The sequence below is a fragment of the Peromyscus eremicus genome, chromosome X, assembly GCF_949786415.1.
Source record: "Peromyscus eremicus chromosome X, PerEre_H2_v1, whole genome shotgun sequence".
Lineage (NCBI taxonomy): Eukaryota > Metazoa > Chordata > Mammalia > Rodentia > Cricetidae > Peromyscus > Peromyscus eremicus.
This window is the reverse complement of record NC_081439.1, coordinates 18538464-18552689: the sequence shown is the minus strand read 5'-3', so window position 1 is coordinate 18552689 and position 14226 is coordinate 18538464. Positions and strand designations below refer to the sequence as shown.

The 14226-nt window shown below is 39.3% G+C and overlaps 1 protein-coding gene across 1 annotated transcript; it reads right to left on the bottom strand.

Annotated features, from left to right (window-relative positions):
• Window positions 1-2292: 2292 nt before the first annotated feature.
• LOC131899712 (uncharacterized) lies at window positions 2293-5082 on the bottom strand. Its single transcript, XM_059251192.1, has 3 exons — window positions 4978-5082; window positions 4446-4555; window positions 2293-2965 (listed from the first exon to the last, which is right to left on the bottom strand). Exons 2-3 carry the CDS (start codon window positions 4472-4474, stop codon window positions 2293-2295), a joined length of 702 nt encoding a protein of 233 aa, XP_059107175.1. The 5' UTR covers window positions 4475-4555; window positions 4978-5082.
• Window positions 5083-14226: the final 9144 nt, after the last annotated feature.

Genomic DNA, 14226 nt, shown 5'->3' with positions numbered 1-14226 from the left:
TAATAAGTTCATGGTTACATTTATAACATTAACTTGAACAATTCTATTCCAAGGACCACTATTCTACATTACTTACCTGTCTCATTGTTGTGAAAATATCTGACATGATGAAAGAAAGGAAAGAGGGGATATTTGAACATTATTTTCTCACAGTTTGAGGGCACTGTAACAGCAGAGAGTGTATAGTGTAGGAATTATAAGGCTTCCGGTCACTCTGTGCCTGTCAACAGGGAACAGAGAGCTATGAATGTTTCTGATCTTCTAGATGTCTTCTATTTTATGCAGTCTGAGTCCACTGCTCATGGAATGATGCCACCCATATTTATCATATATCATCCACCTCACTTATCCTAGCCTAAATAATCTCACATACATGTTTAGAAGTCTTTTTGTTCTATGATTCTATATCCTGTCATCAGCCACACATTGCTCATAATCAAAACAGTTACTGACATCTGTTCTTTCCTCTGTGCTCAGTTGAGTCTGGGTATATTGAGTTTATAATAGTTACTTTCTGTCAGGAACACACATATCTCTGTTACTTTCAATCCCAGTGGCTTCCAGTTTAAAATTCCTTGTCACAGATCTATAGTTGTGAATCTACCATCTTCACCCATCACTCTACTTTCTGTCCTGTGCGTGTTTAATTTCCAGCATACACATAAATTGTCCAATCGAATTAATGAGATTTATATACCCCTAGATGGCTACAGCTTACCAAGTCCCCTATAATGTGACCACAAGCCATGGAACAAAGGTTCCTGTACAACACACACACACACACACACACACACACACACACACACACACACACACACACCACCAACAACAACAAAAACAACAACAACAACAACAACAAACTAATGAAATAAAAATGATATATTTGGACCATAAATTGTCAAGAAGAGGATTAGGAATGGTTAATATTGAATGTTGAGTGAACAGTATCTAAAATCAAGAAACACAGAAGCCTACGGTAATGTCTCAAAGAGATTAAGATGAGGTTAATTGGGCTCGGAAGAACCATCTGAAATTGAGTAGCATCATTCCTTGGAATGAGGATCCTGTCTGCATAACATGCAGAGAGCTAGGTGAGCATATGCAGTGCACTAACTACTCTCCCTGCTCTCTAACTACTAATGCAATATAGTATGCATCTTGGGACTCTTGCCCCCATGATCTCTCAGTCATGATGTATATTTCCTCAAATTAAGGGCCAATATAAACTTATCTTCCTTTACTTGCCCATATTATGTATTTTGTCAGGAAAATGAATCAGGTATGTGATATGATGGGTGGTGGTGATGGAGATGGAAGATCTAGGCCAGTTGTTCTCAAACTTCCCAATGCTGTGACCCTCTAATACACTTCCCCATGATGGAGTGACCCCCAACCATAAAATTATTTTAATTACTACTTTATAACTGCAATTTTCTATTGTTATTAATCATTATATAAATATCTGTGTTTTCCAATGGTCTTAGGCAATCCCGGTGAAAGGGTCACTTAACTCCGAAAAGGGGCCACAGACTACAGGTTGAGAACCACTGATCTAGATCCACTGAGAGAAAGTATTCACACAGTATAACACACACTCAGAAAGCTGACCTGATAAAGAATAGGGACTAATGTTCCCAGAAAGAAAACTAGGATTTTTTTAAGGTCCTGAGGGAGAGCTGATAGATTGGAATGGCCCTGTGTTACCCACCACATGGACCATCAGAGCACACTGGAAATGCCTGGGCATTTGTGGCGTTTATTCACAACTGGGGAAATAGGAGATGGCTACTGCCTTCTAATAGCGACAGACGACAGATGGCACTAGCATACTCAGTGAACAGCATTGCCTTCTTTCTCCAAGAGAGCATCCTACTCTCCCAGCAGTGCCAAGGCTAAAACATCCTGCTCTACCTGTCAGAGATATGAATAATTAAGTGTCTCCACACAAGAATGTGGTTTCTTTTTTTGTGTTGAGGTGTCTGCTTTCTTGCAAACCGTATTTCTCATGGGATTCACTAGGTTTACTTAGGAAACATGCCTTTATACTGTACTGTTTCTTGCTATTGCTTGATGGCAGTATCAAATGAGATCATGACCTACAGTTTAGTATGTGAAAACATTTAAAGAATGGAATGCATTTGACAGCAAGGATGGAATAAAACTTAGACACACTCCCAGAAATCAAGTTGATATTTTATATAGAATGAATTGGTGATTACACAGTACTGTGTACAAATGGGCAATTTCTTCAAGGATTCTCCTGGCAGATGTTAAAATGCCAGAGCCCTCACTTCAGATCACTTGCTCAGCCAGGTTGGAAGCACACTGGGCCTTCACCTGACTCTGCACTCTCAAAGAGATTATCTCATAGAGAAACATAATCACGCCAAAGAGTGACATCGTGGCTATCAGGACACCCATTGGGAACACATTTGTGCAGTGTTTCTTTATAGTGTCCTCCTTTTTAACAGGAAAGTCAGGTGAAAAGTCAAGAGTGATTTGCCCATAGATGTCTACCAGGTGGCTCAAGGTCACAGTAACAAGCGTGAAAAGGCTGCTCACAGCCAAAGTTATGGCAGACATCTTGTAGCAAAACAGCTGGATCTCAATGAGTGGATCTTCCAGACAGCTGATCTTAATGGCCACTGAAGTGAAAATCACGACTAGGAGTTTCATCAAAATGGCCCAAGCTATCAGGACTTGTAAATACTGAAGTTCTGATGACTTGTTCCAGGTTGAATTGAGAGGGGTGTGAACCAACATCCTGGTCATAGAACCAGAGATGTTAAATTCCTGAGCGTAATAAGCTTTCCAGAGTCCAATTGACACAAATTGCACACCCTCGTTGTTAAACTCCCACAGGCGCCAGCATTGGCTGTTTGCAAGGATGATTTCGAGCACCAAAGCTGCTGTACTGCAAATCAGGCCACTGAACTTGAAGATGAACTCCTTCATTTTGGCAAATCTGAAGAAGGCATCAAAGAAGAATAGAGTCAGTGAGACTACAAGGGAAGGGAGAAAAACAGAGGGAGTCATGGCTTGTACAGCACTGAGCTCTCATACCTTGTCCCTGTTGTCACATAGAGATGTTTCAGTGTTCTATGTACAGATTATTATTCTTCACAGAGTAAATAATAATATTTGTTGACTAGGAATTTCAGTGCTTAGAACTGACAATGAGAAGAGAGTTTGCAATATCATATGTAATGACATGCTTATTTTACCTGTATTTGCAATTTGTAAATATTTTAATACCATAAAGAGAGGAAAAAGCAGGGGAATGCTCAAATTAATTGTCATTTCTAAAATATAGTACTATAACATTTCATGACTGTTACAAACTGAAATCATCTATGAAAGAAAATGAAAATAATTCACACAGTAAACTCACTTATGTAAAAATAATAACACACTTGACATAAATTTTTGTATACATATATGTGTATACAAATTGATCAATACATAATGATACACCTCATAAATGATAGTTGCAATGCTATTCCTCCTTGTGAATTTTACAGAAATGCACACTTCTCTAAAGAAGGCTATACCTATTTTGTAATTGAAACCAGAAGAGTATGCTCATCAACGTCTATCTGTAATATAGCTGGGGATAGAGCTCAGTGGTAAAGTGATTATCTAACATGCACAAAACCCTGAATTCTTCTTTGGTATCTGTAAACCAAAATCTATGTGTAAAATTGTCCAGAGAGTGAGTCAGAGGAATAGGGGAAATGGATAATTAACACATAAATTCATATAAATCCATAAAAGTGGGTATTTCCAGTAATAGCCCATCTCTTACTTAAAATTTCATCTTTAGATAATTAGCTTCATTTCAGTGAAACAAAAAGAATCCTGACATATTTTTTGTGAGCAAATATCTTCCTTCACAGACAATTTACACTCTGTATTATAACTTTCATCTAACTTCTTTGCACCTTTTCTCAATTCCAATCTTAGGATGAAGGAAGGAGGTGAGTCATTTACTCACTAGGCATTTGGATAATGTCACTGCTAACTGTGCATGCAGAAGGTTGAAGGGGCCTACACACTGGATCTCCTTGCCAGGAAACCTTCCCTAAACAGCTACCCCCTGCTCTAAAGTCTCTGTAGAATGTGCTTCCTGACTGAGTGAAGGCAGGAGCTGTTCTACTAGGGAGGTTTCATCAGCAAGATGAGTTCACAATTCATGGTGGCTTGGGTAACACCCTGCCCACATCATCTTCCTTTCAAGGCAGGCCCGAGGCAATGGACTACAAGAACAGTGTGCTGTGAGGTAGTACTGAAAACACAATGAAGATTGCTGTTGTTCCAGAAAAAAAAAAAAATGAGCTAGCTTGGTAGTATCTGTTTCTTCCTGTGTTTGAAACACATGGAGTAGATGCATTTGATTCATAAGACCATATTTGAAAGCTCCCATATATAACATAAAGTTTTTATACCTTTGTGTATTATGGATAAGAAGATTCATTTAGAAGGTGGCAGGATCACAGACGTTCTTCCTATTAACAGTAAATGCCCATATCTCCAGTCAGAAGAAGAGTGGGAAAACCTTCAGGAAAAGAAATTCTATTAGGCAGACATTTCAGCTCAGAGCAGTGTCTCTCCAACCCCTAGATCCCACAATCCTTTCCATTCACTCTTGTCCTTGGCTTAAGAAGAACCTCATTTAAACACTTCAGGAGTATTCATACATCTGACTATCTAAGGACATCCATCTAGTCATTTCCCAAATTTTGTAGGTAAGGATACAACAGAGAGAGGTTAATTCATAAACTCAACATCAGGGACCTACATAATTAAAACCTGCAGGGCAGCTCAATGATTACCTGCAGTCCCACGTGGGGCTTCTAGCCACGATATTCAGTAGCATTTACATACACTTACCCACATGTCAATGGCCCTTTCTGGCATTCTTTGTCCTGTGAAAAAGAATGTGATTAATAAAAACACCCGGGAATGTAAAATACTTGCCTCTTTTTCCCTTGTAGTAAGACCAAATGTTAGTGACTGGCAGTAGACAGAGTATTAACTCACTTTAAAAATTCTTGTTTCCATGGCTACTAAGGCTGAATGGTGGATTATGAGCAAAGAACACAACTTCCTAGCCATATTTGGCCATAAAGGACCAGTGTGTTTAACTTCCTTTTGTATGTGAATAGTCTTCAAAAGAGGGATTTACTTATTGAAATCATGCATCAAATAAGTACTACAATGCCTGATGGGCATAGCAGATATAGTTATTTGAAAAAAAATAAGCTCTCATCCCCCATTCCTTGCCCTCCAATGTCTGTGTGGTGGAAGGATAGACATTTCACTTTGAGTAAGTGTCTTCATTGGAGAGAGACTTTGTGACCATCTTACCTTCTAGAAACATCTTAGATAGAGACACAAAGTAAATATTGTCAGTAATAACAGATTATATGTAAATAAAATCATGGGGTATTTTGTTTGGAATAGAAAAATGTCCTCCTTTTCTCTTTCTGTGTTTTACCTCAAACTCTGTTACTTTGATGATACTAGTTAGGGTTTCTATTGCTGTGGTAAAAGCACCATGACCAAATTCAACTTGGAGAGGAAATGGTTCATGTGGCTCACATTGCCACATCATAGTGCATCATCTCAATAGACTAGGGCAGGCACTCAAGGAAGAAACCAAAGACAGAAAATGAATCAAGCAGGAGCCATGGAAAAACACTGCTTACTGAGTTGTCCCCCATAGCTTGTTCAATGTGCATTTTTATATCATCCCTTACCAGAGGCCCAGGTTTTGTACTGCCCACCTTCTGCCAGGACATCCTACATAAGATACTAATCAAGACAATTACTAACCAAGAAAATGTCCTATAGACTTGACTATAGGCAATTTGATGGAGAGGATGCCTTAATTGAGCTACTTCTTTCCAGGTAACTCTTAAGTTCTTACAAACTGATATAAAGCTATGTAAATTTACACAATGTTATTTCTTACTGTGGTCACATCTTGAGAACATACCATACTGTAAGCATATAGTTAAAAATAGCCAAAGTGTGTAAATGAGTGGAAAAAAGAGAAGGAAAGTTTGACTTTCTTTTTAAACCTTATCTCTTTGTACTTCATAATGTATCTGTGGTATAATAAGCAATGAAGAAAACCTACACTTTCTGCTACATGACAGCTTCCAGAACATACTAATATCAAAATCAGGATGAATTTCTTAGAGTGAGCTGTGGAGATCAATGGGAAGTGCATAAACATCCTGTTACAGGAAATGGGAAGACAAGAATGTTTCATAAAAAGCATGGTGTAGCCTTACTGTATAAATGTGCATGTTGTTGTTTTTATGTACGAGCCCAACATGGAAGATTCCACAGCGTGCCATCTTAGACAGAAGAATTCAAACAGCATTTGCTAGCAAAGTAATATAACCCAGATTCTGCTGGAAATAAGTGTGCCCTGAAAAGCATCATCCAGGTGCTCAAGAGCTTGGCAAAAATGTCAGCTGATCATCTGGGTGTGGGGAACCATAACTTTAATCTCAGCAATGGGAGGAAGAGGCAGCCTGATCTCTGTGATTTCTAGGTGTGACTTGTCTACATAGTGAGCTCCCAGAAAGCCAGAGGTACTCTGAAACCAGGTCTCATGAAAATAAAGAAAAGAAGAATTTTGCTGACATGCACAACATGCCTTTGTTTGAGACCTCTGCTACAAACCCCATTTGGTGATTGTGCCCTCTACTATTGATCAACGTGAAACATAGTAGAGTTTCTTTGAAAGATGGAAGCTCAAATGAGGGATTACCTCCAACAGACTGGATTAATGATTGATGTGATATAGACCAGCCTTGCATGACAGTTTCCTTTAACAGAACCCTTTGTTCTGATAGGTTGACCTTCTGAACTCTAATTGTCACTGCTTTATACTCCCATGGACTTTTGCTACCAGTGGCTCTCAATACCAGGGAGTGTAAAAAATATACTACTTAGAACACACTTGCTGTTAGGTAAGTCAGAGCTGAAGGTGAAGGTAATACTTAATGTGGTGTCTTATATTTACTGTGTTATCATTAAGGACTAAACGAATTGAAAAAGTCCATGAATTGAAAATTGGAAGAATTTATTTAAACTAGGACTTTTATTTTAAATATGTGATGTTTTAAAAAATTTTAGAGACTACTGAAGGAAACTACTCCCTAGTCTGAACCAGTTATTAAGCATAAGTTCCTACTGTCCCTAGTTTTCTCCTCATTCCCAGTCATGTTTTAGACTCAATGTTACATTAAATCTGCACCCACTTGGATTACAGCTCTGAAGGCATGCCTCACCCTCACAATGTTGAAAGATTACATGGATATCTCTAATGCCATTATTTAGCCATTTCTTTTCAAGTGCTTGGATTTTATTGCCACCACAGGCTATTCTTTGTCAAGAGGAAAGATAAGTAAAGTGTATAAAACCATCTTATCTGCTCCTTCTTGAAGAAAGGAATATTTTTAAATTACCCAAAATATGTCATCATGAATTTCAGATTTTCCATAAAGAAAATAGCACCCTTTCATATGAAGTTAATTACAGAAATGGAATGTAAGCCACGTTCTTCAGCTAAAGTGTCCATATTGACCATTACCTACAGCTTACAATCCTTGGCAGGCTTAAAGGAAATCAATCCAAAAGACATTTTATGTAAATATTTTCAGAATGTGGGAAACAAGTGTAATCTAACTCAAATTAGCATTATTGCTACTGAGGGAAATTAATCTGTTTTTCTTCCTCTTAAACTAAAGAATAAATTGTTTTGTTACTGTTTTATAGTAAACACATGACTGTAGTTGGATGGTTCGTTTGTTTGGTTTGTTGGGTGGTTGGTTGGTTAGTTTGAATCATAGTCGCATAGTATAACTTTGGACTGAACATTACTATGTATATGAGATTGGCCTCAAACTCACAGATATCGGCATGCTTCTTGAGTGTGGAGATTAAATGCATGTATTACTATACCTATAGAGTGTAACAGTTTCTCAAAGAATGGAATTTGTCATTTTTCAAAGCTTTCTACAACGTGGGAAATTAATACCTGCCAAGCACAAGTATTTTTTCACTGCTATTATTAACTTTTTTCAAAAGCAATGGAAACATTTATTGTTTTGGTTTTATTAGTTTGTTTGTTTTGTTTTGGGGAGTCTTTATTTGTTTGTTTTTTTTGTTCTCCTTTCTCTATTCTCTGAGTTACGTTTATTCCTCTCATTTTTTTTGTAAGAAATTTTCTATTCATTTTACATACCAACCACAGATTCCCCTCTCCTCCCTTCTCCCACCAACTGGTTTTCTTCTCTCCCCCATTCCTTCTTCCTCCCATGGGAGGCAATGTCTCCCATGGGGAGAAGGCAGTGCCTGGTATATTCAGTTGAGGCAGGTCCAAACCCCTTCTCCCTGCACCAAGGCTGTGCAAAGTGTCTCACCATAGGCCCTAGACTCTACAAAACCTGCTCATGCACTAGGGACAGGTCCCGATCCCACTGCCTGGGGGCCCCCTAAACTGTTCAATCCAAACCACTGTCTCGATTACACAGAGGGACTAGTCCAGTACCATGGGGGCTCCTCAGCTGTTGGTCCACAGTTTATGTGTTTCCACTAGTTTGGCTAATTGTCTCTGTACATTTTGTAATCATGATCTCAATATCTCTTGCTCATAGCATCCCTCCTGTAGTGGGTAGCCATTCCAGCTTTGATCTGGAAGTTTCAACCCCCATTGAGACTTCAGCAACTGTCATGCCTACAAGGCAGGGCCAAGGGAGGCGCCTGGAGACCTGAGATCTGGATGGGTGCCACACTCACTAGGTTCCGGGACCTTGGACGGTGAAGGTGGGCCAAGCAGAGCTCCAGAGAACACCGCTGGACTGCGATATACCTTCCCCGGACCCTGTGACCTACCTATCCCTTCATTTGTAAGTTATGCCATTAAATAAATCTCCTTTTAAACTACGTGGAGTGGCCTTAATAATTTCACTAATATCTGGTGCCCATGTGGCATGGTCTGTATGTCAATTGTGATGCTGATTGGTCAATAAATAAATCACTGATTGGCCAGTGGCCATGCAGGAAGTATAGGCGGGACAAGGAGGAGAATAAAGCTGGGAAGTGGAAGGCTGAGTCAGAGAGACACTGCCAGCTGCGACCATGACAAGCCACATGTGAAGATCCCGGTAAGCCACGAGCCATGTGGCAAGGTATAGATTTCTGAAAATGGATTAATTTAAGCTGTAAGAACAGTTTACAAGAAGCCTGCCACGACCATACAGTTTGTAACCAATATAAGTCTCTGTGCTTACGTGGTTGGGTCTGAGTGGCTGTGGGACTGGCTGGTGTCAGAGATTTGTCCTGACTGTGGGCCAGGCAGGAAAACTCTAGCTACACCCTCCACTCTCTCTCTGATTGGAATCCTGGAACTGCACCTGGGACGTGGCCGTGGATCTCTGCATCTGCTTCCATCAGTCACTGGATGAAGGTTCTATCAAGATAGTTAGGATATTCAGCCATCCGATCACCAGAGTAGGTCAGCTCAGGCACCCTCTCCACTATTGCCAGTAGTCTATGGTGGAGTCCTGGGAATTACTGGGAATCTCACTAGCACTCTGCTTCTCCCAATTCGCATGGTGTCTTCAATTATCATGGAATCTCTTTCCTTGCTCTCCCACTCTGTTCCCATTCCAGGTCGAACCTCCCTGTCCCCTAAGCTCTCATCTCCTGTCCCTTGTCCTCCATTATCTCTCCTCATTCCCAGTGTGCTCATGTAGATCTCATCCATTTCTTCATTGCTGGTTGATCCATACTTCCTTCCTAGAGTCATCCATAGTATCTAACCTCCCTGGAGCTATGGGTTGCAGTCTGGTTATCCTTTGCTTTACATCTAGTATTCACTTATGAGTGAGTACATACCATGTTTGTCTTTCTGAGTCTGGGTTACCTCACTCACAATGACATTTTCTAGTTCCTTTCATTTGCCTGCAAACCTCATGATGTCATGTTTTTCTCTGCTGTGTAGTACTCCATTGTGATATGTACCACATTTTCTTTATCCGTTCTTCGGTTGAGGGGCATGTAGGTAGAACAGGCTTGCCTCAGACTTACAGAGATCCACCTACCTCTGCCCCCTGAGACCTGGGATTAAAGCATGTGCCACCACTGCCCGGCTTGTAGCCTCTTTCTTGAGCTCTCTACAATATATACATGTAGCTTTCTATGGCAAGCACATCAAGGTCCTGTCTTCCCACTTTGTACTGTCTGCATTGAAGCATCAAGTTCATATTCAGTTTCACGAAGGGGTCTTCTAGACTTCCTAGATGGCCTTCATGGGTCTCCAGCCATGATATACATTACATGATCTTAAGGGTTCTGAAACTGTGAATCGGGATTCTATTTACCGTATAATCTTGTGTTTGTGCTTACTGAAAATTCAGTACCACATGGAATATGCTCCCTAGCTCTTTGGCAGGTTGTGATGGAATGTGATGGAACTTGGCTATGATGGATAGGTTTTTTTTTTTTTTGTCATCTTGATGCAATCTTGATTCATCTGAAAGAGTAAACTTTAGTTGAGTAAATGCCTTCAGGAAAATGGCCTTTAAGAAAGTGTGTGGAAGCTCAGTGTGGTGGTGCACGCCTTTGATCTCTGCACTTAGGAGGCAGAGGCAGATGGTTCTCTCTGGATTCGAGGCCAGCCTATTCTACAGAGTGAGTTCCAGGACAGGCAGAGTACACAGAGAAAACCTGTCTCAAAAATCAAAACAAAGCAAAATAGAAAGTGTGTGGATCATTCTCTTGAGAATTGATTAACCTGTGAAGATCTCGTCCACTGTGTGTGATACAGGTGTTTGTGAGTTGCATAAGGAAGCAAGCTGAGGTAGCCATGGAGAGCAAGGCAGTGTTCCTTCATGGTCTATGCTTCAGTTCCTTGCCTCCAAGTTTCTGCCTTGATTCCTTACCTATGTGTTCTGTCAGTGATGGACTGTGAAGCTCTTGCTCTGGCTTTCTCTAAGGTGAACTTCCCCAGAATCAAATCCAACTGCAGTATCTCTGCCCTCAAAGGCCTCCCTTGAGAGGAGAGATACTACAGGCGAGGGACATCGAGATCATGATGGGAAGATGTGCAGAGATTACTGGCCACACTAGTGGGAAGCCCATGAACTGTGGACTGGTGTCTGTGTAGCACCCATGGACTGGACTAGGCCCTCTGGAAATGGAAGATGGTTGTTTGTCTCAAAGAGTTTGGGGGGCACTGTGGGGCGTTTACCCAACCACCCCCACAGTTCCCCAGAGTTTTCTTGAGTGCGACCAGCAGGAGATATTAGATAGAAGGATTTATTGTGGAGAATATCGCTGAGATAAACAGATAGAAAATAAAGGATAGCCTCGAGAGGGCCTGGAACCTTTTCCAACGGGCCCCGACTGTCTCTGCCCCAGGGTTTTTATAGAGACGCCAAGGGGTGGACCAAAAGACCTCCTCCCCCAGCACAGCCAAGTGCAGACCATCTTAGACACCTGCACTCAGGCCCGTGGTCTAATCATCCTCTATGCGGACCTGCTGTGTAAAGCCCCGAGGAACCCGAGAACGGGTTCCCACAGGTCCCCCTTTCTTAATATATATATATAAAAACTATTAATGGCTTACAGCAATCTCCATAGCTGTTACACCTCCCAATATGGGAGTAGAGGATGATAAAGATGGCATTTCTCTTTTGAATTAGGTCCATGGTGACTACAGCATTCTTAGCTGCCTCAAGCCCTTTCTAAACCAAAAACTCTTAAGGCAACTACAAACTTAAAGAATCCCTTAGCTTCATCATTACCATTAACAGGTTAACATAAATATTGCTATACATAGTCACAATTCTCTCAATCTTACAACTCAAAGCAAACTCTTAACAGAACCATTTGAATTAGCATATATGGTGCTAAATATAGTTAATAATTTTCTCGTCTTACAACTTTAACTCAATCATTTGAATTTTCTTGCTAACAGAACATAGGAAAAACTTCAATGTTCACATCAAACTTAAATATTTCCTTAACTCCACAAAACCAGAGTGCATTAATATCAATAGGTTTCTGCAAACATAATTCAATCTCATAACTCCTCCTTTTCTTTATAATTTTTTAAACAAAATCTCAAACCTAGATAGAGGAACCCAAACTCATACAATTCCTACAAACCCATATTGAAAAGTAATCTTCGCAATCTAACCATTAACACTTTGAAAACTTAGCAAAACATCCAAAAACAGTTTCTTAATAAAACTCTTTACACTTTAAAAGTAGTCTCTTAATATACCCCATTTGCATTTCTTACTAACAAAAACATGACATTAATCCACTCAAACAACTTTTGAAATTAGACTAAGGAATATTAACTCTCCCCCTTTTCTTTATAATTTTTAAGCAAAATCTCAAGCCTAGTTATAAAACCCAAACTTTTCCATTTAAACAGTTCCATTTGTAACACAAAACCAGTTCTGTAAGTAATTTCATTTTTACATAAACAGTTCCACAAAACAATTCATGAATCAGCAATTAATAAAGCATATATGCATACACAAAATTGAATCTTGATTCTAGGTAGAAATAAATTTCTCCATTTAAACAGTTCCATTTTTAACTCAATTCCAGAAAAGAGTTCCTAGGTCATTACTATGAATAAACTCAAAATTGTCCCATTGCAATGAAATCCCTACTGTTCATTTCATTTCTTAAGTCCCAAAATTCAAATGATAAATTCTGGTACTAGCCTTCCAAATATGAAGAAATCCAGAACCAAAATCTTTCTGTAGTTTTTATCTCATTTTAAGTTCAAAAAGTTCAAACAAGAAATAAATTCTGATATCAGGCTTTCACTTCAAAATATGAAGAGACGTTTTTCAACCAAAACTTTTTGCAGTTAAGAATTTTTGTTCAAACAAGCGTCTCTGAACTTACTCTTTTTTAGGTACAGTAGTATTCTAAACTGCACCGTTTTTGATGTTAGCTCAGGTTTTTCTGGGTTGAGTCGATTTTTCACGGATCTCAGCTGCAGATGCCTTGTGCTGGTTCTCGCGTCCACCATTCTTAGCTTCTTAGCGGCTTCAGGAGATTTTGAAACCATTCAGACTGCCTACTTTGCAGTCTGCTGGGACACTAACCTTCTGTGTCTTGGGTTCTTTCACCATATACATTAGGAATAGATTCATATTTAACATTTACACTTTTTTACAAATTCACATATAACATTAACAGCTACTTATTTATACTCTTTAAGGGAACTATAGAACTACTTTAGCAAATATATTTCTTATTACTTCTTACATACTTCTTATCTTATTTCTTATTTAAACTTACATTTACAACTAGTATCTTCACTTCTTACAAGCTTATTACTACATGTCTTAAGACTACCTTAGATATTTCTTGCAAGCTTATATTATTAAAGGAACTCTATAGATCTATTTTACAAACTTATATAGGGCTACCATTAGCATATATTTAACTTAGCAAACACCCAAAGATTTCTTAACATAGATCTAACAAGACAGAATTTTTACAAACTCACATATCTTATTTTCATCTTTTTCTATTTCTTACTCTTAATTATTATTACTATCTCTATTAGAAAGATTTTTGACAGGAAGTACGTACATCATTTCTAAAGTTTAGAGTTTATAGTCAGTTTTGTTATAAAGCACTGGGATTTAATGAGTGTTATTGTTATGGAATTGTGATAGTTGTTGCTAGGGGACTATAACCTTCCCAGGATGATGCCACAGTCCAAAGTTGCCAGTTCTCTCGGCCTTTCCGGACCAGCAGAGATGCACTGTCAGCGGTAAACGGTTTTTAACTAGAGGCTGTCCCTTCACCCAAATTCATAATAGCTGCCCTAAGTGCTTCAATTCAGACAAACGTTTCTATTACAGCAGAACTTTTGGTTTGTTCTACGGAAAAACTTCACTTCACGCTGAGTGAAATTACCGTATTTAGCTGCTGTAAGGTCTTTGCCAAATACCACACAGCTATTAGGTGATATAAAGTATTTTTCTAATGGAGCTAGTAAAGCCGAAAGCGGCACAGCTCCGAACTCTGTTTCCTCACTGCCTTCATCAACCAGTGACAAAACCCCAGAAACACTAATTGAGCCACTTTCATTCTGGTTCCTTTATAGGAACATCATTAGAGCTGACCCTTCCTTAGTTCCACGCTCCTTACCAGATGCTCCTGTAA